The sequence below is a fragment of the Sesamum indicum genome, linkage group LG3 (assembly GCF_000512975.1).
Source record: "Sesamum indicum cultivar Zhongzhi No. 13 linkage group LG3, S_indicum_v1.0, whole genome shotgun sequence".
Classification (NCBI taxonomy): Eukaryota; Viridiplantae; Streptophyta; class Magnoliopsida; order Lamiales; family Pedaliaceae; genus Sesamum; species Sesamum indicum.
In genome coordinates, this window is record NC_026147.1 from 19824920 (window position 1) to 19851218 (window position 26299).

General features: G+C 32.9%; 2 protein-coding genes across 2 annotated transcripts; one reads left to right on the plus strand and one right to left on the minus strand.

Annotated features, from left to right (window-relative positions):
• Positions 228 to 13075, plus strand: LOC105158894 (carboxypeptidase SOL1). Its single transcript, XM_011075806.2, has 15 exons — positions 228 to 380; positions 861 to 951; positions 1134 to 1229; positions 1704 to 1734; positions 1847 to 1903; positions 2526 to 2621; positions 3145 to 3267; positions 4270 to 4374; positions 4929 to 4975; positions 5278 to 5403; positions 6374 to 6476; positions 8665 to 8727; positions 9229 to 9312; positions 11285 to 11345; positions 12572 to 13075. The coding sequence occupies exons 1-15, from the start codon at positions 284 to 286 to the stop codon at positions 12880 to 12882; spliced, it is 1491 nt and encodes a 496-aa protein (XP_011074108.1). The 5' UTR covers positions 228 to 283; the 3' UTR covers positions 12883 to 13075.
• LOC105158893 (type IV inositol polyphosphate 5-phosphatase 3) lies at positions 14600 to 25039 on the minus strand. The gene is made up of 12 exons (XM_011075805.2): positions 24965 to 25039; positions 20714 to 20926; positions 20458 to 20563; positions 20290 to 20361; positions 19178 to 19250; positions 18954 to 19058; positions 17845 to 18691; positions 17260 to 17444; positions 16191 to 16299; positions 15566 to 15708; positions 15095 to 15329; positions 14600 to 14934 (listed from the first exon to the last, which is right to left on the minus strand). The coding sequence occupies exons 2-12, from the start codon at positions 20753 to 20755 to the stop codon at positions 14911 to 14913; spliced, it is 1941 nt and encodes a 646-aa protein (XP_011074107.1). The 5' UTR covers positions 20756 to 20926; positions 24965 to 25039; the 3' UTR covers positions 14600 to 14910.

Sequence of the window (26299 nt, forward strand, 5' to 3'; positions counted from 1 at the left end):
ATTTTTTTATTGCGTCGATAATATCTTTAAATTGATTTTATTTATTTACTTATTTTTTAAAAAGATGATGTACTATATAAAAAACGACATACCATAACGTTAATATAATTAAAATATAATTTGGGTTGGAATAATTTGCACAAATTTTACGCCACATAAGGTCAAATCAGCCCCTTTAGGCGGCGTCACGTGCGACTCACGTTTTCTCCGCGTTCAAGTTCACAGACTTCTTCACAGTCGCTTCTGAGATTTTGCAAAAGTCCCTTGAAAGGAAACCTCTCCAATGATACTCTCTCTCCTCTTTCTCTCTCTAAATCTCTCCTCTCTTTTCCGCTGCTCTATTGCCAGAGGCGGGACGCTTCACCGCTCCGATCGATCAGGTCTCCTTTTCTCTCGCTCACTCTCTGGCGCTCTATGCCTGTGATCCGAACTGGAATGTTTCTTTTTCAATTTCAAAATGCGGAGCTTGTAATATAACTGATAAATGGATGTTTTAGCATTAGTTAGGTTTGCATTAGCTGATTAGCAGCTGAGTTACTTCTCCGGATGTAGACAGGGGAAAGATGATGAGTTGTAGTGACGTTGGCGATGTTAATAGTTGCATGATGCTGAATTTTTCTAATCATCAAGAATCCGATTTGTTGAGTTATGGATTAGTCTATGAACATTTGCTGCTATCTGCTTCGTTTGGAGAGGATAGTAATTTATCATAATTTTGGCTCGGGAAATGTATTTATTTTTATCGCTGTTACTTTCTGCAGCTTGTTACATGTGAATTTTCAGTGGTTTTTCTTAATTGTGAAATCCTTGTCAAGGTAAATGTTGGTTTGTTCACACTTTTGATTCTTATTTTTTGTCAGGTTATCTCGACGGTAGTATTTATGGGCACCTTGGGAGGCGGTTATATTCGGAGAATAACCAGATGTCTGAGGAAGAGTACATAGAGAAGCTGTATGTCTTTAGGCTTTTGCCACCCTCCCTATTTGTGTCTACTCTAAGTTATAGAAGGACTATTTGAAACGTTAGGTCACTGAACAGGGCCTGATTAAATTCTGTGCAAATTAAATTACAATGTGTGTGTATATATATATATATATATATATATATATATATTTGGTTTATTTTTTTTCCAGTGAAAAGTTGGCTGAAGGGTATATGAGTAATTCTGACCTTGAGAAGGCAATGAAGGAATTCAACAGCCGGTGCAGTAACATTTCCAGAATCTATAGGTAATTATGAAATATCCTTAACTCTTATGTCATGAACCACCCTCCAAGAATAGAAAAAGGAAATTTGCTGCTATTTTCTGGAGAATGCAAACTGAAACAACACAGAACTGGGTTATTGGATGACTAGATTCTGGACATTTGAAGAGTTCAAACAATTTCGCCTGTGCTGATGTTGCAAAATTAAGCATTATCTTTACACACGATATGTGTTGCATTTTTTACGTATTCATGGATGTGACAATCATACTTTACCAACTAAAAAACTTGCTTTTTGGAGGAAGCGAAAAGTTAGCTAGCTCCTATAGATATTGGTAAGAATGATAAAAAAAAATGAACTTGGTTGCCAAATTAGCTCTCAACCAACTCTGAGAACTTCAGTTATTACTTTGTTATAATAGTATTTTGTTGAATGTCTTACAATTATCTGATACATTCCAATTTTCTCTTTGAGTGATTATTGGAATTCACGATCAGTATTGGGAAAAGTGTACTTGGAGTTCCTCTGGTACTACTGCTTCTCCTGAAATTTTTATTTATTTATTTCTTTAAATGTTAACCTATCTGTTCGACTATCTAATATGACATTTTACTCATTGCCTATTTTTTACTGAACATAGTGGGCAGTAGAAATTTCTGACTTGCCAGGGGCAAAAGAGGCTGAACCGGCTTTCAAGGTAGTGACATCCATTCATCATTTCCACTCTACCTCTGTTTAATTGTTCTGGCTACAGAATTTCTTCTGTCTATTATTCAGGCCTCAAAACTTCTAATATAGTGAAAGGAAGTTAGCAATTTGTTTGATAAATGAAAGTGACTGATGGCTTTACACCATTTGAAAGTGTACTCATTTGTTTGGAAAGGCTGGGGGATGTGTGCAAACCATCTAATTATCCATCTTTTTTCTTTTTTTTTTTATTTTCTTTCTTTGTTGTCGTAGTCATTGTTGTTGTTTGTTGTTTTCAGGGTTCAGTTTTGACTAAAATTATGTCCTAGATCCAACTTCCTCCTTCAAATATGGGATCGAGATTCAGCCTATTTTTCTTGATTATTCGATTAAGCAAAATAGTGTAGAGCAATAAAATTTTCACGAGCTTTGCATTTTTATTCACTTACTAACAGTTCTATATGCATCGGTGCGGCCTTCTCCTTTGCTGTAATCATCTGTTTAACAGTTTCTGTAATCTTGTCAATTTTTTCCTATGTTTTTCTTTACTGTATTTGGTAATTTCTATCTGCAGTAGTAGAGCCCATGTGAATTTTGTTTTCTGAAACTAATTAAAGTTCCTTATATTGCAGTTCATCGGAAATGTGCATGGTGATGAACCTCTAGGGCGTGAACTACTGTTGCTTCTAGCAAATTGGCTTTGTGATAATTATATGAAGGACCCCTTGGTAGTGCCTTCTTGTCTTCTTTATTTTTGTTCTTTCCACATTTTGCTGCATATAACATTTTCCACATTCAAGTACATCCAAGTTCATTGCTGTCCTATTTGACTCTTATGAAGTTTATAGAAAATGCGGCAAGTTCTAGTAGATAGTTCCTATGTGCTCTCCTATGTAGAAAATCTTGTTCGCTGAAACTGGCTTTTAATGACTCTTGTGTACTTATGGTTGTTGGATGACAGCTGTTGTTTCTCATCCTGTATTATCCCTTTACCTTGCCAAATTAAGAATTACTGCTTCTTGTAATATAGCATCTAGTGAAATAGCAAATTGTATCAATAGCATGATTTGCTGTGTATGGGTTCTACCATATATGCGTGTACAACATTGTTCTCTCAGTATAGATTTTTTCACATATCTTTTGACTTGACATTATATTTTATTTGAAAGTGATCTGCTATGCTTCCCATGTCATCTGTACAGCTTGCATAAATTAGTATCTGATGTAGTTGTAATGTGGTTCTAATTCCAGGCAACTTTGATAGTGGATGGTGTCCACCTTCATATACTTCCATCAATGAACCCTGATGGATTCTCTCTGAGGCGGCGGGGTAATGCAAACAACATTGATTTGAACCGTGATTTTCCAGACCAGGTATTATGTTGCATTATGCATTTCTTTCAAGAAATAGATTCCCTCACGTCAAAGTTCAAACTATTTTAAGCAGTTGGATTAAGCAATTATAACTTTCATTAACTAAGCTTCTAGTCCTTTAATGACGGTCTTTTCTCTTTTGTTTAAGTTTCTTTTATAAGAAGAATGAAACTGAGAATCTGATAAAAGGGAACAATTAAGTGACATAAATGCTGCAACCTGTATTTGCCTTATATTTGTTGGTGATGATTGGTAAAGTAACTATTGTTCTTTCAATTCTTTAACATTTTAAGAGAATGAGTATATTCCAGATAGGTTTTGTAAAATTTTTGGCTTACTCCTTTCATTCGCCACTATGTTTCACAAGTGTCTTGCTTACTTTTAGCTGCTTAGGTCTGATTCCCAACTGTTTGATCAAGCTATAATCTATGCAGTGTTCATTGTCAGAAAAAAAATACTCGTGATGTCTAATCATTCAATACATGAAATTTGTTTTAAAGACATTGGAAATGTATTTTCAGAATCTCAGCCCTCCCATTTTGAAGTACTTTAAATTTAATCGAAAGACAAATACTTAATTATGCTTCGTAACTTAGAAATTTCGTTTGGCATAACATTTTATATCCTGGTTTGACTAATATAACTTATGGAACTGTTAAGACTACAATTATAGGCCAGACATGCATTAAACTAAATTTGGCTTCCAGAATCTGATTAATGGTTTCATAGTCTCTGCAGCGGTAGGATTCAGTTTCACCTCAATGTGATGCTTGGAAATGAAGTAAAATATCTTCTCAGATATGCCTGGAAGTTCTTTAAGTAAAGTTGCATTCTCACAATATATAAATAGTAGTTTTCTTCTTCTTCTCTCTCTTTTTGTTTTTCTATTTTTCGTCTTGCATTTGTAGCTTTGATTAAAGAAGTGACTATTTGGCTTATTTCACGGACATTTTAATTGGAGCCATATGTTATAAAGAGCATTGACTAACATGATTGACATAGTTCTTTCGTGTGAACGATGATATGGACTTACGTCAACCTGAAACGAAAGCGATCATGAAATGGTTGGAAGATGTAGACTTCACAGCTTCTGCCAGTCTGCACGGGGTAATATTCTTCTCTCTTGCTTGCAACTTGAGAAGCTTAAAATGCACATAAATGCCATGGTGTAGTGTATGCGCATCCTATCTTCTTCAACAGGATATATTCTAGTGATTGTTTGACTATTCTTTATAAGGTTATAAATCTGTATTATAAGGAAAACTTACGCAATTCGTTCCATGATTTTTTTTTTCAGAAAGCCAATTGCTTTTCACTTTTAATTGGAAAGATTCCATCAAATATCAGGAATAAATATTTTCCTAATTATCTGTATGGATAAATAGGCTTTTTTGTTTTTTTAAATTCTCAGTTGGTCTGTATTACAGTGTCATTTGATGCTTCATTTTTTTTTTCTCAAGCAGCTTCCTAATTTCCGCCTCAAGTTTTTTATTTTCCAGTTCGCGGATCCGACACTGGCGCATTCTTCACATAGTCATATAAATCAGAGTTAATTGAATATACTTACTAAAGGCCACAAAAAATTATGAAAGGAGTAATTTGAATTTTAGTCTTTATTCTCTATCACTTTTATCATTTACTTAATCTTTTCTCGTTCATAGGGAGCGCTTGTTGCAAACTATCCATGGGATGGAACTGAAGATACAAAGTGAGTTTCCTATTGTTATTTCTTTTTTGAATACTTCTCTGAAAGGGGATCAGATCTTGCATCTGTTTGATCTATGCTTGATCATTTCCCTGTCTAAGATCTTATGCTGATATCAAATGTTGATATCAGTCTGTGACAAATGAAAATTAACTCGCAGTTGCAGGTGCTTATTAATGCATTCCTTGTTCCTGTTACTTGATGGGCGTTTTTATGTTTGCTAGTTTATCATGTCTTTGGAAGGTTCTCCACATCCTTTTCAGCTATATTGTAACCAAATTTTATTTAATATCAATTCTTTGCAGGAAATATTACTATGGATGCCCAGATGACAAGACTTTTAGATTTTTGGCCAGTGTATACAGTAGATCTCACTATAATATGTCCCTAAGCAAGGAATTTCCTGGAGGAATTACAAATGGAGCATACTGGTATGCTTATATAAAGTATAAATCATTTGATCTAACTGACAAGTCCTTGAAAATACTAGGTTTTCATGGCTGATCTATGCACTTCAGATTATAAAACAAATTATAATTTGTTGCTAATTACCTGTTCAGAATCAAAATTAATAGTTTGAGATAATTGTAATTGCATCAATTAAACAATTAATTTATGAAATATCTTTGGTTTTGTATGACTTGGTTTTGGAGTGGTTTCTTTAGTTTAGTATTCCTCTCCATGTGTAATCACCTATATGAAATCTTATGATCGTTTTACTTTTTGGGCGTTTTGTTAGTGGGTGCAGGTCAAATGGCCAAACAACACGTGTACTTTCCATAATCACTTTCCCATTAATTCCATTCTCTTTTCATATTTAATATGGCAGTTGAGCATGTTTTCACCCCACTTCATTTTTGCTCCATGCATCTTGATTGAAGTGTATTTGTAGTTTTCATGGCTTATACCATATCATAGTGCATGACTTATCATTCATTGTGTGTTTCCTCTCATCATGGATCTTCAACCACAGACCTGCAGTGTATCCAAGATTTTCTTAAAGTAGCTGTTCTTGTTTCAACTTGAAGAATACTCAACAGCATTTTCATATAAAACTAGAGGGATTGGTGTTGTTGATAACCAAAGTTAATACTTTGATATAATTGTAAGCTCACTTCAATTCAAATAATTAGTTATGTGATACTTTTGATTTCAAATAATTTCACAGTGGAGTGATTTCCTCCATTTGCTATTCCTGACTTGTGTAATTTGCCAGAGGCGGGTCGCTGTAATATTATATTAAGAGAGAATAATAGTCCCGGATCCTTTCGGTTTCTTGTCTGGGGACATAGGTCAAATGGTTGGAACCATATATTTGTTTTTGCTCTTTCTTTCATCCTTTTCTCATTATTTTCCATTTTTCTTCATTTTAAACTTTCCTCTTCCTGGTCTCTTTTGCAGGTACCCAATATATGGTGGCATGCAAGATTGGAATTACATTCATTGTGGATGCTTTGAACTTACCTTGGAGATTAGTGACAACAAATGGCCCAATGCCAGCGAGGTTAGGCTTCACTTTGAGTTGTCTTCACATTGTTATTTATCATATCATATTCGTTCATAACCGTGGATTGGGTTTTTGATAGGATATGCTTTTGAACCCACTAAAATTCATGATTTTTTCAACAATTCATATACTTGTTGAAAATGTTCTGTATGAACTTATTGGATTTAATTGATATGAAAGTTTCTTGTAAGGAATAGCAGCTCCGGAGTTTGGTGGGGCACTTAGCCAACACATGCATCACAGACATACTAGTATAGGTTATATTATAAGACATAGAAAATATAAATTAAATAGGTTCAAAATTGAATTTATACCTTGAATGCTCAAGTCTGTGAAGAACTTTGTAATCCTACTAGATAACGAATTGTAATGCAGTCTCATAGGATTACTAATTGCTGAAAAATCAGCAGCAGTTCCCCTTTGCAATTGAGCTAGATGGCACAAACATGTCTTGCCTTTTCGTGACAGGCTGAAGGAACCTAAGAGGGGGATGAAGCACTTGTTAATGACTTCTAAGCTCTTACGCTATCAGTTTGTATATGTAAATTTCTACTGAGGGAAGCTACCAAGGAAAAATAAATTGAGACATGAATGGCATAGTTATAATAGTTCAATCAGAAACCATTAGGGGTGTGCATAATTCCATTTAGTGGCCAAACCAAACCGGAACTGAAATTTTGGTTCATACATGTTATTGTACCGAACCGAGTACCGAATTTTATCTAATATATTGTATATAATATATTATACATTTATGTATATAATATGATTTAGATTTGATTTAGATATTTTGGATATAAATTGTATTGATGTAAAGATAATTTATGTGTTGGGTTTGTATTTTGTAATGATATTTCACATTTGATTTCATGTTTTGGGATTATAAATGATTTGTTTGTCTGTATATTTGGAATTTTAACTTGTAGGATTTTTTTTTTAAAACTCAGTTTTTTGATAATTTACGAACTGAACTAATTTTTGTGGCAATTTACTGAGCCGAACCGATAATTTCTATTCGGTATTGGGTATGCCATTTGGCGAACTGAAATTTTGTTTGCTCCGGTATGGTATTACCAAATGAACACCCCTATAAACCGAAACATGTGCCTGCTATCTAGGGCATCCCATTCCCACCTCAGGATTTGTATGAACTTCATTACTGCAGTCTTTAACTAACTAGTATAGATCCAATCTGAACTTTCTTCAAAGCTCAAACTGAAGTGTAATGATCTGTTATAAGACAAAATTTTTCGACCCGGAAATTTAGAGTCTTCAAGTCCAAATCCTTTGACAGTCCTTTCATCACTGTGATTGCTCACAAAATTTGGGCTTTCAGGGTGGTGTAAAGAGTATTAAGGACTCTCTTTTGAGAAAAATATGCTTCTGGAAATGTAAGGCATATTTCATGTTGAGTACTAGTGGTCTGCAGTTTTTTCTAAGTGTTATTTCACATGGTTTGGTTTAATGATATTTTTCTTTTCCTGGTTTAATGATTGAATATTATGTGCACTGTACTCCACCTTTACAGTGGATTGGTCTGTGTATTGAACCATGCGGTTACCTGTATTTCCTCTCTGTGTCTCTCTCTCTGTGTGTCTCTGACCTTCTTCCTGACTCTTTATATAACTTGTTTTATTTTTGGGTAAATTACAACAACCTCCCATGAGGTTTGTCGTAATTACGAATATCCCTTTGTTATTTGAAAAATTACAAATATCCCCTAATGTTTGAAGAAATTATGTAATCCTTGGATGAATGTATGAAATTGTCAACTTTGCCCTTTTTTTTTTCTTAATTTTTTTTAAAACATATAAAAAAATCGAACATGGTGGATGAAAAAAATTTAAAAATTATAAAAAATTATCCACTTAGTCCAAGAAAAAACAAAAAAATTAAAAAATAAACAAAATTATAAATTTTAATCCACAAGTGCATTTTGGTTGATTCACCAATAAAATGAATGGAAACCTAATAGATTGGTTAACTGTGAGATGGCCGTCAAAATCAAGGGGTATTAGTAATTTTTCAAACAACGAGGGTGCATTCGTAATTATGTGAACCTCAGGAGAGGTCATTGTAATTTACCCTTTATCTTTTCATTCAGCATATTGCATAAGTTTCTGCTTTTCTAGCTACAATGCTGCACTTTCTTTTCTGGGTTTCAATGCATGGTCTATTATTGCAGATTCCAACTCTGTGGGGTTATAATCGAATGAGTATGTTAAGCCTTGTTGCAGGTCTAGTTAAGGTACGTTCAAGCAGATGCCTTCTACTTAATAAATATGTTAGTACTTTTCTTTTATATTGTCATTGTTTTTCTTTAAAAATTTTCGACTCTTTATGCAGTTCTTTGTTTTCATTCCCTCTCTTTAGTGTTAGTGGCCTGTTCTTTTCATTGAGTTATAACCACCTGCCATCGATATATTTTCTCCACATTCACCAGAAAGTATGTTTTTGAAAATGGGATACTTTTAATTCATTATGGAGAGGAAATTTTCACAAAGATGAGTATTAGAATAGAATTCTAGGATTTCAGATTTTGCTTGGCACGTCGTATTGTATTTGGAAAGTAAATCATTAATATTTTATTGAGGGCATTCTGATCATTTTAATAGAGATCAGTTTTTGAAATCCTTCACACCCATGTGTCAGCAACTACTGAATAAGTGTCTTCTTACAGTTATGTGAAGCCATACATTACTCATGGAGTTGATCTCATGTTGCTGATTTTTACTTCTTAACCATACAGACAGGGTTACATGGACGTATTTTTTCATCCGATAATGGAAGACCTTTGCCTGCATCAGTAGCTATAAGGGGAATAAACTACACGGTATGATCAAATATCGCTATACACTATCAACTAAATTCCTGAAATTCTTCAGTTTCCTAGGATGAAATGTGCAGATATTGTCAACTTTTTGGTAGTCAATGGAACATCATCTTTTACTGTAACTTGCTGGCCTAGTTAGTGTATGTGTCTTATTTCTACTTTGGGCTTTACTATTTTGATGAGGTAGTTACTATGTATTTCTTATATTTACGTTGGGCTTTCTACCTGGAACTCAGGATACATTCATGTATTGACATTCTCCTATGCTAGATTTTGCCTGATCTGACTAGTACATGTAAAGATAGTCAAATGCAATTAATGATACAAATGCATTCTTAAGGCCCAAATTGGAACTCCTTTACCCCAACTTCTTAGGTCTTCTCATGAAACTTCATACATATTTCACTTTGAAAACAACCTTGAGTATTTATAACTCTGAAATTCATTGAATAGGAATGGTGAAACAATTCAAATTCATAGGGAGCAAACTATGTAGTTAGCTGTAGCCTCTTGAACTGGGGAGTCACTTCTTAGGCTATAATTACATGCATGTCTTGGGTGTCTCTTGGATACTAAGTTGAGTAACTTCTTGTTTGATTGATTTATCAGATATTAAGATTATGAAATAACATAGCAGAGGTTATCTGTTCACAGTAGTTAAAGTGCATGCATATGTTGATCTGTAAATCAGAACATCGACTAAATAAGTAAACAGATAAAGCAGTTGAGTACTCCTAAGAAAATAACCATGTGATGGTCTAGAAGGACTCACAGGAAGCTATGTATATATGATACTTGAGTGCTGTCATGTGGCAGTATAACCTGCAGTTATGTTGATCTCTTCATATGCGACGTTGTCAAGCCTAGGATTGTCCTATATATTGGATAATATAACCTTAATGAGGATTCAGTCAGTGGAAATGGATGAGATAATTATACTGCCAACCAGAGGGCTAAAACACTTGCAATGTTCTCTTTACTTATTGAGTTAGAATAACCAGTGCTCTATATGGGTGAGATAATTGTAATACGTGTGATTATTTGCAGGAAATCAATCCAGTCAAATTGTCATCAATGGCATACAATCTTGTAACTAAATTCATAATTGACAAAATGTTACTAATTCTTCCTCATAAAATAGTAAGGATAACTTTTATTGGAGTGTGCAGATTGAAAATGTTAATCAAATTACTTTAAATACCTTTTGCAGTACTTCCTGCACAATTTGCTGAAAAGTTGCATGTTAAAGAAATAAATAAAGCAATGGACAGGATGAACATCAATCAAAAAATGAATGCCCCACTAAGACCCTCTTTGTCAACCTGCTGTATACCATCTTAAAATTTCAACTGCAAAAGTGAAGTTGATGAGAAATTGGGAAAAAGAAAAAAAAATCCCAACATAAAGTATGGCTGTTTTCGCCCAAATTCATGGAAATATTCCCAAATGGCTAAAAAACTTACTCCTGTAGTTTTTAAGTGTGAGTTCCATGTATAGGTGTGATCACATGATGTGTGGATACTTGGTGCACCAAGGGAAGAAAGGACAGATCAACATAAAGTTGCACAATTTATGATGAATTCAACTAAACTGAGGACCTTGTTTCTTAACATGAATAAAGAGAGTGGGGATCCCCATTTCTATTTTTCCAATTAACTTATTACTCCTTTATAATGGGAAGAAATAATTTCCTAGAAGAAACAATGGAAAAAGAATACTGATTAAAGAAAATTTTGCTCAGCTGGGATGTTTCTTTTTTTCTCAGTTTATTTATAGATCTTCGGCATTTCCTCCTCCAACTTCTTAATCTGCAATTTGTATCATTCAGATGTCACATTTTTAGGCCCATAAATAATTTAAGTCCATTCTTTGTGTTCTGATTTTAGCTTTTGATGCTAAAGTGCCTTGTTCTGTTATTTGTTATATCTCTTGACAAGTAATGCTTCCTGATTCATTTCATAATCATTGGCAGATTGCTGCTAGCAAAACACTTGCTGATTACCATCGGTTGCTGGCTCCCGGAAAATACGAAGGTAATTGAGTTGGGAATAAATCTTGGCCTTCTTTTCTATCATGTTCTCAAAGTATTTGTTGCTTCTTTACAAAGAAACTATAAAATGCAGTTGGGTACACAGATTAAATGCATGGTTGTGATTTCTTTGATTTATGGATCTGATTGCAATCTGAATTTGGTTGCTTAAATCTGAGACATCCACAAGTGGTGTTGGTGTTGCAGTGAAATTGTTTCTGCTTGCATCCTCTTTTGCACTAGTCTAATGTAGTTCTATGCTTAGCTCATGTATCCTGAGAAACCCATATTTGCAAGTATCTGCTGTAAGAGCTTGACATCTAATGCTATGAAAGAATTGAAATTTGATCTGAAGGCACTGAGAGAACATGGACTTGTGGTAGAACTCCCTTGGCCTACTTGCTGTTGTATGAAAATGTGATTTGTTAGGCTTGTCTTGAAAATGGATTATGCGGAGCATAATTGTATATTTGCCTGGCCTAGTTTATTGTGGGGCACTATTGGTGCCCATATTTGTTGAAGAAATCATGAAACTCTAGTAAATGATATGTACGAAGGTTGAACAAATATATAAGAACACCAAAATACTGTTTTGCCACTGCAAGGGAGTGTTGTAAGGTTTCATATCTTTACTTTTCTGCACAGACCAGAGATTTACCTACAGGGTTTGACAAAAATTGAAAAAGTTCCAATAGAGGAAAACAGCATCCTGTTCTCAGGAGTTTGGCGTGTGTATTGTACACTAAAACAAGGAGTTTGACATCCCTGCACTTGATGAATCACATCCATAGGATGTTGGCTTTCTGTCTTCTATAGTTTTATGGCATGGTTATGTGGTCGCCTGGTATGTGACAGAGCGCCTAATAGAAAACGTTTTTGAACAAAAAATCCATATTGCATGTAGAAAGAAGACATGGAAAAGTTAGTTCTGATGTAGCATCTTTACACTTAGCAGAAATAGCATAAAGAAACTTTTGGGTTACAGCATCCTGCGAAAACCATAGGATTTTGCATTGAAGCATTAGGCTTGCTACCTGCCTTTTCATCTACTTTCAGAATGTTCAGGAGAAATTTTCTTTAGGTCCACCTCTGGAGATGTAGTTTTAGATATTAGGGGCAATTTAATGTCGAGCCTTGTACATTTCCTAGATGTTCATGAAAATACACCCTCCCCGTCATGTGGTTTGTCAATATGATATCTAAATATGGACCTTCCAATTTTCCTGGCAGTTATAGCAAGTATGCCTGGATACAGATCAAAGAGTGCTTGTGTTGTGCTTGGAGAAGGAGCAGTGAAGGTAGATTTTGTTCTTGATCCCGAGACCTCTTATAATGGTACTCAACCTTTACTGGATTCTGGTTGCGACTTTGATAGCAAGACCGGTTTTCAAGTCCTCGACTTTCTGCCAGCTTCCCAATTGGAAATTTCTATGCTATTGATCTTAATTTTAGCATTTTTTTGCTTCCTAATGAAGAGAAGAGTAAGATCAAATCATCTAAACTACAAACAGTCACTAGGGGCCAGACGTGTAGTCGTATGAGATACTATTGATTTTTCTCCCTCTATTCATACGTTGTAATTATCATTTTTCTATGTAGTCTTTTCTTCAGTTACTTTTAGCATCTAGATAGCTGTAGTTTTTTACGAAAGAAGATCGCTAGAGTGTAGTGTTAGTTGATTACAGAGGTAAAGAAAGGTGAATTGGCACTCCAATGCAGCAAACCTTTATTACACTCCCTGTTAGGAAGCTTGACTAACTGCTGTCTTTCATTTGCAATACCTGAACTGCTGATTAAGATAAACAAGAACATTTTCTGAATTTGTTTTATGCTCAGTAGCCCAAAGAAACAAGAACATTTTCTGAAAAATAATTTAAGTAGCTGAGATGATGGTGGCTGTGAGTAAATTACAAGGGGTTCCTCCCGTAATTATAAAAGCTCTATTGTTTGAAAATTATAAATATCTCGTTGAGATTAACAGTCGTTCAACAAATATTTAATGGGCTCTCATGAGCGATAGTTGTTAGACGATCATTAATTTTAAAAGGTATTTGTATTTTTTTTTAAATAATGAAATGATATATATAATTGTTGCAAATAATTTACCCTGCTATCAATAAGCTAAACACTATTTTATTCTCTTGTGTTTTTTTTTAAATAGCTAAGAATTTTCCTATATTTTAAAAATAGGTTAAAAATTTCTTTGTGTTTTAATAAATTCAACACAAAGTTTTCCTTCTATTAGAAACTAATGGAAGGTGTGGTGCATGCGCGTGAAGTGCATTTAGGCTTGATTTTTTTATTATTTTGATATTTTTTGTCTTTAATTAACTAAAATGTCCTTATACTATATCTAAAATTACTACGGTCAAATTGATTTTTTCTTTTTTTGTATTTTACTCTCTTTTAAAAATATAAATTCTTTTATTCTTAAATATATTTATATTAAATATAAAAAAAATATATTATAAAAATTAATATACTAAATTTTATTTTTCAAATTTATATATCTATATTAATATAAGTATTAAGCAATTATAACAATTATAAGTTATAAATTAATTTATTATAATAATTATTTAAAATTATTTTTAATTAAATAGTATATATTAAAATATACTTAAGTACAATAATTATTATAATTGTTTTAATTAATTAAAGTATATTTAATTAATATAACTAAATTAATTAATTTTAAAAAAAAACGGACGAGGACAACAATATAGCTTTTGAAATTTTTTGCTCTACATGGTCATATGATATTTAATTAATATAACTAAATTAATTAATTTTAAAAAAAAACGGACGAGGACAACAATATAGCTTTTGAAATTTTTTGCTCTACAAAAAATGGTCATATGTTATATTTCTGTTCTAATTTCAGAAGCTTCTCTGTTTAAAATTTTTTTTGCTCTATTTTATATTTCTTTTTCTCCAACTTATTTATTCAAGTATTTTCTTTTAGTTGAAAAGTGCAAGAAGTTCACGACATTCACAACATTATATTTATATTTCATTCATCAAGTTATTATTTAAATAAAAGCTCAATAATGGTAAATATTTCCAATAAAAAATAATAAAATTTTTTAAAAGTATATATATAAGGGACCAAACTATAATCAAAATGAAAAGTGAGGGACTAAAATGATTTTCTAAAAAAGGAATAAGTTTTATAAGGATAAATTAGAAAAGTCACACATCAAAGGAATTAATTGAAATCAATAAAAAAGATAAGAACTATCTTAAAATAGAACTTAATTGAGGACTAAAATGAAATTTACCCTTGAAATAAGCGTAGAGTAGAGTTACATATTCACAACAATGAAAAGTAGAAACTTTTTGGCATACATTCATCATTGGCAGTGAATTGATGCCTTCGACATACTAATTTTCTCTGCTTCTCAACAGATGATACACAACAAAACCACATACAACCTCACTGCAATATAATCTGACATGCGGAGCAACAAACAATCAAAGAAGGGATGCGAGACAGCCGATCAGGAGAGCCCCCACAGTCATGGATGCTCCCATTTGCAGCCTCTTTGAAACCTCTATCGGCAAATGCCTTACCGCTCCCAATATGAAGCATCCTGCAAATGAATCCATCGGTAGAGACAATCCCGAAATATATCCATAATTTGCTAAAATAGGAATGAGTCATAACGTGAACAGACAAAAGATTCTTACAGATAAATGTAACATATGGATTTGCAAATTTAAACTGAAATTATGACTTCCATCACCACTCACCTCTCCTGATATTAGCCGATCCATTCCGCTGCTGAGTTCGATATCTGTGAGAATATCCTGTTCTTCAATTTCTGCATCAGTGAAAGTGAGCGCTCGTTGCAACTTCTTAGGAGAAAATACTTCAACTTCCACCATATAAGAGGCAGTCACAGGGCGGTGGTCAGATAGCTTAATTTCAGATCGTCTATAGCCTAGCAGCTTCATTCCCGTACCGAATGAGAGAATGCGATCACACCTGGAGACAAAAATGAGGAACGCCTAACGAATGATATATAACTCCTGGAGCTATGAACTAAGATGCTCTTGTCTTCTGCTACACATGTACACGCATAAACCTAGTGCATTATTACATGAAGTGCAGATGCAGATCCACAAGATGCTTAATCATACTTATTTCAAATTATACTCTTAACAATATGCAGTGTATCTATTAGTGGAAACAGGGAGATTCTGGTTGAACCAAATGCATACCATGCGGGTGTTCTTCTCCCAGCCTTTGGATCTTCTCCATAGTAGGACTCTGAATTTAGCTCATATTTGTAAGTTGGAGCAAAGCTCAGACTACCTTCAGACCATCCCTCAAATGTACGGCCTTTCTTAAGCTCTTTGATAAGCTGCACAAGACAATGCATAAGAACCAAGAAAAGCAATCATGTTCACTGGATGCAACAAACATTTGAATGAAAGCCAAATATGATGCGCCTAAACCCATTTATTGATGTTGATTATTTACATAAATCATGATGGTTCTCGGCCTGCTCATAACTTTACGTTCAAGATGTAAGGAGCCTCCTTGACTAGTTGCGTTTTTCTGATCATCATTTTCTTACAGAGTGAACAGCCGGCAACCTTTCACGTTTCTTGACATTATTCTCAGTTACGTTAAGTTGAAATGAAGCTGTAGTGAGTTAGAAGTTAGTATTGTTATGTTAACAAAGTGCCTGAAGATTTAGGTAGAAGAAATATTGCCAACAGCACTCTTAAAGCAGAATGTAACAAACAAATATAAACAGATCTAGCCCAAACCTAAAAGAGTTAAAAATAAGTTATCTTTTAGCATTTCAACCACCTCAGGAAACAAAAAGAAACCAGTCACCTGATCCCGCTCGACTAATTTGGACCACTCCTTTTTTGAAATTAGCTCTCTTGTCTGCTCATAAGACAAATTGATTCGATAGTTTAGGTCACCGAGCCAGATTATTCTCCTGCAACAGATGTGAGTTCTAGCCATCATATTTACATCTTGAGTGCTCTAGAAAATACTTGTACAGAAAGAAATAATAATAGTCCCCCTCTGAAATCATGTAAATTTGATTTGAGTGTACCTGCTAATAAGGACAGGTATCATAGTTAAAGATACTTAAGTTTATAATTTCATATACAGAAATGTATGGCATCCCGTTAAGGATATACAGCACAATGCTTCCTTAACTGAAAATTCTGAGAATGGCTCTCAACTTGGGTTCTCAAGGTAACCAGAAGAAGGGGCAAAGTAACATTTTCTGGAGTGCTAGACACATCCATTTGATTCACATGGACTACAACTACACAATTTTATGGCTGGAAGATATTCTCTTTTCCATTCTTTTCGAGTTGTGATGAGTTCAAGCACAAGAAAGCATTTCCCATGTAAATGAAGGCAATAATATACGTTCAGTTAGATCTCAATATAAGCGTATATAACTATTAGTTGTGTTCTGTGGTTTAAGAGATTAAAAGATATAGGATCCTTTAACATGAAAGGAAAGCCAATGAACACTACAAGGACTAGGATATTCAAATTGGGAGGAAGTGGACAATTATTCAGAAGATATGAATTTTCAGGTGTTACAGAAACATTTCTTGGTTCCTGTAAAGGGGAATAGCCACCATTTTAAGTACAACCACTATAAAAGGTCAAGATCTTGGCTGTGCAACAGAGTAATTTATCCTGTTTGTAGAAGTCAAACTGTCCAGTCAATGAAGGGGGCATTCTGAAACCTCTTCTAACCGCTTATGGGAAATTCATGACAAAGTATGTGATCTAGAGCATTAGGAAATCAGATTTACTGGTCATTTTAGCATTTCCGCTTTCTTTGACAAATTCAAAAATGTCAGAATAATTTTAGAGAAAATGGCAAACTACTACATCCAAGAAGAGATCAAAAACTAAACCATTTACTTACTCATGGTCGTGGATTCTTCTAGGAAGCCCCACGGCGGAGAGTGAATTGAAACGTGTTCGTCTATGAATTTCATGCACATCGGCATTTCTCTTGATCGCATCCCCATCTTTCTCGCCCGATGTTAGATGTGTACAAATAAAACAGAAGAGTGTTTGATGTATGGACATGCTAACTGATATAGATCCCTGAAAGAAAGAAAACAGAGAAAGTTTTGCTAATTGAATAAACTGAACATGACTTTGTAAACAATAATTGCGCCCTTATCTAATACATAAAAGAAACATGATCCGGAGCATGACCCAGAAAGGCAGGAGTCAGTTTTAGAAATTGAACAAATACAGAATATGGTACAGCAATAACTGAAACATAAACTGGAGAATTTATGCAGCTCGATTTCACAATTTCATGCCAAATTTGACGACGGTAGATTGCCTACCTATGGTACTTGGAAAGCGAAGCCGTGCAAATACTAGAATTGATAGACTAAATAGATATTCAATTATGTAGGAAAGACAAGAACATGAACATTTGCAGCTTGCTCTTGGAAGATCAAAAGTATAAGAACATGTGGAAGATAGAACAAACCTTGTTGCCAATGTAGCCCATGACTCCAACACCAACAGTAGACACATTCAAGTTTTGTATATGCCTCCGCAAGCTCCTGCGGACCCATACCGTGATAAAAATTCCAACCATTTGCTTGCTTACCACCCTAACATATGGTGGCCTTCTTTTCCGGTTTATTAGGGACTCAAGGTCAAGTTCCGCAAGCGAGGCTATGTCTGATCTCATTCTATTTTCACTATTCTTGTTTGATTTGAAAGAACTATATGTCCTGAAAGATTTAGAAGATTTGAAAGAATTAGGTTTCTCCAAAACATGCTGAGCTAAAAGATGAAGTGGTGGCTCTGGCCAGCTTAAGCCTATCCTATCTGTCCCACTAAGTGTTTTCGTTAATTTATTCATGCATCGAATATTTGAGGCTTCTGTATTTTCTTCAGAATCATCTGTCCTTAAGCAGTTCAATCTGTCCAGCCTTTTGGGAGAAGAAAATTGCCGTGCCAACTCCTGTTCCTTTGACTTGCCCAAGCTGCCATTGTCATTGGAGATAGTGGCATCAGCACAAACAAAATTGCTTTCATCGAAAATGACATCCTTGATTTCACAAATATTATCTGGTTCTTCATCCAATGGGTAGATTTCCTCCTCAATATCACTGTCTGATTCAATTACAATTTCATCTTCTATGTCTGGTGCATCTTCAGATGGCTTGAACTTTGTCGGAGAAGGTGGATCACTGTAGCTTTTAAACTTTGTTGCTGGTGGAACTCGGTTCAGAGTTTCACGAATTATGTTTTCCCATTTTGAAACTGGCCGACTATCTTCAGCGCCAAAAATATTACCAGCATTTAACGGGATGATCTCCTGGAGGCTGTCATATAAAACATGATCAAATGAATGAACTGTTAGGTGACTTCCTGTTCCATGGAGAGATTGGCAACAAACGTAACCATAAAGTTTAAGTTGACAGCCGAGATAAAAGAATTTCAATCAGGTTAAAAGGGAAATAACTTTCATGGTAATAGCATATTATTGATTGTGAAATTGATGACATGATTTTATAGCTTGGACTACATGCTATGCTTTAGATTAAAACCCATGTAATTTATAGAATAACAGTGTAATTAACTTACCCAATTACATAAACATCAGCGGGCTCATCAATATCCAACCAGTCATCAAGATCTAAGTCATGAGGAGGAACTCTTCCTCCAACATTCCATGTGGCAGCACATATCCTTGTAAAGACAAAGACAAGAGGATGGAAATAAAACCTCGCTATATGCTAACTCGAACTATTTGCTTATTTATCTTAGCAGTTTCCAGTCTTTGTGATCTTGAAAATGCGAGGACATACCTGATCTCCTTGGTGTTTATATACTGAGCTCTAAATGTCTCTGATTTTCGTCTTCTTAACCTGGGAAGAGCCTCTGGGTTTCAACAGCACCCAGATACACAAACCATTCAGAGTTTGGTTCTAGAAAAAAACAGAAGATAAATATACACTACACCCGTAGATCAGCGTAGCATAAGCAACACCAACTGGGACAGAGAAATATGGATATGCAGAAAAAATTCAGTATCCCCTGGAGGGATGCCTCGTAAGTTATTTTCTCATTATGCTGATACTTATGCAAACACACACACACACTCAGATATATATATAAACAAGCACACACTCACACATATGTAGACCATTCTGATATCAAGAAGTGCTCTCCTGCACATATAGTGTCTTGGTGGGATACTCATGCCGTTAATGAAAAACATATTTTAAGCATATCAGCAAGAGGAAGTTTCCAAAACTGATTTATTTACTTCCAGTTGGATACTACCAGGATACATAACTGCTATTGTTTGGTTGTAGATTGTTCCACATTCAGATAGTTCACTCAACAATGCATTTATACACCTAGCTTTCGCTCTTCTGTCAACTAGATTAGTCCAAATATAACCAGTCGTACAAAATAATAAGACTGACTTTGAATGGTTAACACCTTACTTTGATCACCAACCCAAATAGCAACATATGAAAATGCTAAATTACATAGATCTGAAACAGTGCATCCAGTATCCGTATGCTTGCCTGAAAGACAAATTATTGAATTCTATGGAACAGATTGGTTTTTATAAGCATAATTTTCCAAGATCTTCACTGAATAGTACCAAAACAGCGAAGATCAATAAGTATAAGATCATCCAACAGCATAAACAAACCGTAGTCCATTCCGCAATTGCATAATAGAGCAAAGAGTACCTTAAAGTCTGAAATCGCAAGACTTCATCACTACCAAAAAAGACAAGAACAAGAAAAAAAGGTTCACTGATAAGTAAAAACCAGCACACTTTTGCTTCAAATATGACCCCAAAATTTCATCAAACAACAGAGATTTACCAACGTTTACTAAACAAATTGACTGAAAGATCCAAAATTTTGGAAAATGCAATTAAATAAAGTAAATACATTACCATTAGCATCGACCTGAACTTCATCGGGTTTATCATTCTTGAATCGGGATTCTCTGGGCCAATCACAAAATTCTGCAACACACACACACACACACAAAACAACTTTAAAAAGTGAAAAGACATGACAAAAAGGCAATAAACCAGCAAGGACAGAATGCTCAAAACAACCTTGCTCCGTATCTGAATCGACGCCAGAATCGCTGTCTGCGGAGTAATCAGCGTTGTTGGTCGCTATGTTGAGCCACTTCCGCACCACCGCGCGCCGCCACGAGAGCTGCAAAAACGAAACACAAAATTCAGCCAATTCCTCTGCACTCTGCCGCCCTCGTCAAATCATCCAAATAAAGAGTAAATTCCTAAAAACAATGCACTGCGGAAACTGACAGAAAATCCTTCGACAACGAAGAGACTATGAAAGCATTACCTCCGGATGCTGGTGGTGGCTCCTCCCTCTCTGCTTCTTCATATCCGAACCGAGTTCCTAGACTACAAATCTTCAGATATTTCAGAACCAAATAACAATGAGCAGAACAGCTGCAACAGAGGAGTGGGCTCAGCAATGTTGAGGAATGAGTGATGATGATCTTCACAGTTAACTTCCGTCTTGGTCAAGTAGCTGTACTCTGGCAGAAGAACACTGCAGCCCACAAAATAACGGTATTTTATTTTAGTGGGAAAAATTCCATTTTCCTTTTGTTTTTTTCTGTGGGAGTGACCACACCCCTTCCAAATTTCTATCATAAATTAAATATTTAATAAATTGTAATTATTTCTGATAGTATTTATTATAATTATAAATATTCTTTTATTATTTAAAAAATTACAAAAAATTAATTTATTAATCAGACATAAACATTAGGATTATTACAACAAATTTTAGAAAAAATTAGTGTAATAACCCAAATATTTTAATTAGTGGCTCTAATTGGAGGAATAGGGAAAGTGGATTACTAGGTTTTGGACAAGAAAACAAATTCAATTAATTAATTATTACGGGAGAAAGTTGAGCACCTTTTTGTCCTAACATACCACTGCCCAAACAATTGTTTCTGACTGTCAACTTAGAAAAGGTTGTATTAAGAAAAAAATTCCATTTTTTTTATTATATCTTTAATAAATTCTCCTAGTTTTTAATTGCCAATGTATTTTTTTTTCTTTACAAAAAAGTCTTTTTTTATTATATATTAATATTATTAATTGAATGAACTAGACTTGAAAGAAAAAAAAAATCTTGATACGTTATTAAATAATGTGCACAAATATTCTTTTTTTAAAATAAAAAAAATAGTATCAATAAGGGTCTAATAAGAGGGCCTATTAAACAATAAGAATGCCTTAGAGAGAACCTCAAAATATTAAAAATTATAAGGATCAACACACTTTTCACCCGACTTGAGTCGTACCCGATTGGAACCGACTAGGTGACCCGCAATACAATCGTTGATCATCCAATACCTAGACTAAGATCACGACATGTGAGTTTGTACAAGTACGGATCTTCGGCCCTTTAAATATTCTTGCACCATTTTGGGCCAAGATACGTCCCAAAATTTGTAATTTATTTGAGAGAATATTCCTCATCTTTAAGAATTGGAGGGTCTTGGTTAGAGACCTCCTAGCAAGTTTATCATGCATTCATTTTCTTAGATCCTAAACATGTATTTGGATTCCCTGATTCGATCTAGTTAATGAGCTTTTTTTTGAGCGGTAAGATTAAAATTTTGCAATAAAAAAATTATGGATTTAAGTCTTGCAAATATAAATGTATAATTTAATCTATAATAATTATTTATTTTAAAATACATTTATTAATTTGAAAATAGTCACGTATTGAATCCATAATTGATGATAGTACGTATGAAGTATAGTTCAAGTATTCACAGGCCGTGTAGAATCATTACACGTGTTTGGTTGGGGTTATGACGCTGATTTGGGATAAAGATTTCCAGAATTAGACAATTCCGGATTTGGGCGGAGGAAATTGTTTTAACCAAATACGGGCAGATTTACCCTCGTGCACCGTGTTTACAGAGTTCTAGTCCCACAACAAATTCATGCATTCAAATCACCGCCCAAACAAACCCGAATCTCGGTTTCTCAGCGGACATTTGATACGTGTCCAAAATAATAAATATTAGTTTTACAAATTAAACGTGTCATCATTAAAAAAAATAAAAAATAAATATTTGAGTTTGTACTTAGTAAAATTGTACTCTAAACAAATTAAGATTTTCCACTATGTTTTTTTTTTTTTATGCAATATCTTGAACTCTAAACGGAGTTTAATTTTTCCTATATGTGGAGATTCACCAAAGAAGGAAGTCACATCATAAATGAAGAGATAAATTTAAATATTGAAAATAAAACAGCATATAAAAAATAGATACCCATTTTTCTTAATAATAGAGTATATATTATTATAATTATTATGAAATAACTATTTTCTTTTGATATTTGGTGCTATTACATGTAGATCTCATTTGATTTTTAAAAAATTATATCTAGTTATCTTGATATTTGTTTTTACCTAACAAATAAATTCATCTGTTAATTAAAAATTATATTTATAATTAATTAATTTATGATTAATTTATTACATGTAAAATAACTATTTTTTCGAGCAAACTATCCTATACATCTAATATTTTTATAAGTTTTAAAAATATACTATGCAAATATATTTTTCATCAATTGACATAAAGGTGTCCGAAATTGGGATAAAGAATCGGATTCGTGGAGGAAAATGTTCCGGCAAAAAGCGGAGACATTTATTCTGGGACGTGGAATTCCGTGTTTGGCTTTGGACATATGAATTCCGACCTGTTTGGTTATGACCGCTGCTGTAGTGGTCCATGAGTCCTCTAGTCCTACATTCCAACGGTTTAGACTCCAAATTTTATATTCAAATTTCAGTGTGTGTGCATGAGTATCTTGATTGTGTGTGTTAAAAAAAAGAAAATGAAGGATAATTATATTTATCTCTTTCAAGATTTGATGTAATTGTACGTAAACTGTTTGTTATTTGAAAAATTATATTTAGTACATTGAGATTTGTTTCGATCTATATAAATATCCCATTGTTTAGTTAAAATTCACTCAATTTGTTGATATTAATAAAAAAAAAGAATAAAAATTCTTATTTACTCCTGATTGACTTATTTTATTGATTTATTACAGGTCAAATAAATTTTAATGACCAAATTATTCGTATATATATTCACACATTAATGCATTTGATGGGTATATCTTCACTATTACAAGAGTAGTTTAATTAAAAAAAAATATTTGATCTATAATAAGTTAGTAATAAGTCAATCGACGGTAAATATCAATTTTTAATCAATTTTTTTTTTGTTAATATCAACAAATATAGTTAATTTTGATTAATGGATGGACTTATTTGTTAAAGGGATGAAAACCCAAGAATACCAGATGTAATTTTTTAAATCACATGGAGTTTACGTATAATTACACTAAACTTTACGGGAGGAGAGTATAATTATCCTAAAAAAAAAGTACGATGTATGAGTTTTTGGGAGACAGTCCAACAATTTGGAGTCAAAATTTTAAACGAAAAATCTTGTATCTGAAACAAAACGTAGTGCGAAAAGAAAAAAAAATTCCAAACTCATACACATGTCATTAAAATAATTTTTTTAGGAATGGGTAGCGCCTATACATTAAAATATCCGTACGAGTAAAATTTCAACGCAAAAATGCATTTTTATCATTAATATCAAAAGTTTTGAATTTATAAACTTTTTCTAAATCAATAAGACTATTTATACACCTCAATTTTGAAATACTTATTTTATACTTAATTAATTACTAATCTAGTATTAATTAATAAAAATCACAGTCTCATAAAATTATAAGTCAAATTGATTGATATATTTTATTATAATAATTTTGTCTATTTTTATTTAATTTCAAGAATATCTCAAGATAGGGGGTTAAGTGAAGATTTATTTAATTTAGGGGGATAATTGATACGTGTGGCATACTTTAGGAGTATAAAATATATTTAATCCTGTATTATATATTAAAATGCAGTGTCAAATCAATAATACGTATAAACATATATGTTTAAACTTTAGATATTGTTCTGAAACTGAAAATTGAAAATAAAAACACAAACAAATAGATGCTCGTACCGACCCAAAAAGAAGGAATTGAATTTTGTTCGAGTATTTTTTAAAATAATTTCGAGTATAATTATTTTCCTAATAAACACTCCGTTTTTACTTTTTCAAGTCAATTTCTAAATATTTTCACTATTACTGTTAATTATTTTTCAAGTATATTATAAAGAATTTTTTGAAATTTATTATAATTACAAATACCTTCTCATTATTTAAAAAAATTATAAATATCCAGTGAAATTAACGACCTTCTAACAAAGATCCCTCTATAATGGGTTGTCACGAGGAGGGAATATTTATTAGATAACTATTAATTTTAAGAAAATATTTATTAATTTTAAGACGGTATTTGTAATTTTTTTCATGAAAAATAAATGTGAAACTAAAAAATTATTTCTCTCCAAAAAAAAAAAAAAGTTAATAATAATTCTACCCAAACATAATTACTAAATTTCAGACAGGAATTTTGGGTTTGAATTAAAATTAAGGAAGAGAAATAACAAGGAAAAATAAATAAATAAATAAACAAATACCTGTATTTAGGTGGTTTATTGCTCCGTAACTGATCAGCTGTTCCACACTTCCACTTCCATCAAAATGAAGACGACTCCTTTGAGTGGCGAACTGTGGACAAATGTGCCTTGAAATTTATAGACACTCCCATCCAACCACTTTCCGACATGTGGCCTCCAATTTATTTATTTATTTAATATCTTATATTATATAATTCCTTGTCTGCTTATCTGTTTCTTGCAGTACAAAGTCAAAAATTATTTAATTCTTTATATTAATTTATTTATATTTGAGATGATAAAATTAATTATGTTTGAATAGTAATTAATCACGATTGCACAATAACTTTTGATTATTGTTTTCATATACGAAATCAAAATATTAATCATAATTAAAAACGACAAACGCGCTTGGCATAACTCAAAACAATAGTAAATATATATATATATATATATAGATTAGATAATATTAACTATAAAATTAGAAAAGTTAATAAAAAAAATCCTTATAAAAAAAGAAAATATAAAAGATCCCCTGATATTTGAAAAATGACGCAAAAAACCCCTGAGCAGGGAGTGCATTGTTTTTCAAATGATATGGATGATTTTTGCATTTTTTTTTTAATAGGAGGTTTCTTGAACTTTTCTAATTTCATAGGAGGTAAATTGCATTTAATCGCAAATATATACTTAGACCATATTCGAAATAATAAATATTGATTAATTGTGATCAAAACTTAATTTTTCACTTTGATTATTTTATTGTAGTTGACGGTGGTGATTTAATATAACTTTTCTATATTATACTTATTTATAATATATACAAAATAATTCACTATTTTGTGATATAAATAGTTATTACTTAACATCAACCGGTAAAAATCATTCTTGTTATTTCATTTATTGGGATTATTAGAGCATAAAAAATGTTAAAAACTGGCTGCAAATAAAATGAAAATTAAATGTGGAAATCTTGAGAATTAATTGGCCCATTTGATGTTTATGTCAACAAAGAGTGAAAAAGGTTGTTAGAGGATATGAGGTAGCAAAGATTGTATTTAGGACATAGACTATTAGTACTTAAAAATTTCATAAATTGTAATATCACTACAAAAAATACAATATGTAATCATGATTAATTCTTATGATTAAAAATAAAATAGTTGTAGCAAATAATCATTAAGCATAGTCATATAATGATTGTTGGCCGTAGTATCTGTAAGGGTGGTTAAAACATTTATCATGACAAAAAATCATAGCAAATATTTTTATTTACGAAGGTAACTATAACATTTGTCATGACTAAAAACCATAGCAAATATTTTTACCATGGCTTTTAGCCGTGACAAATAACTT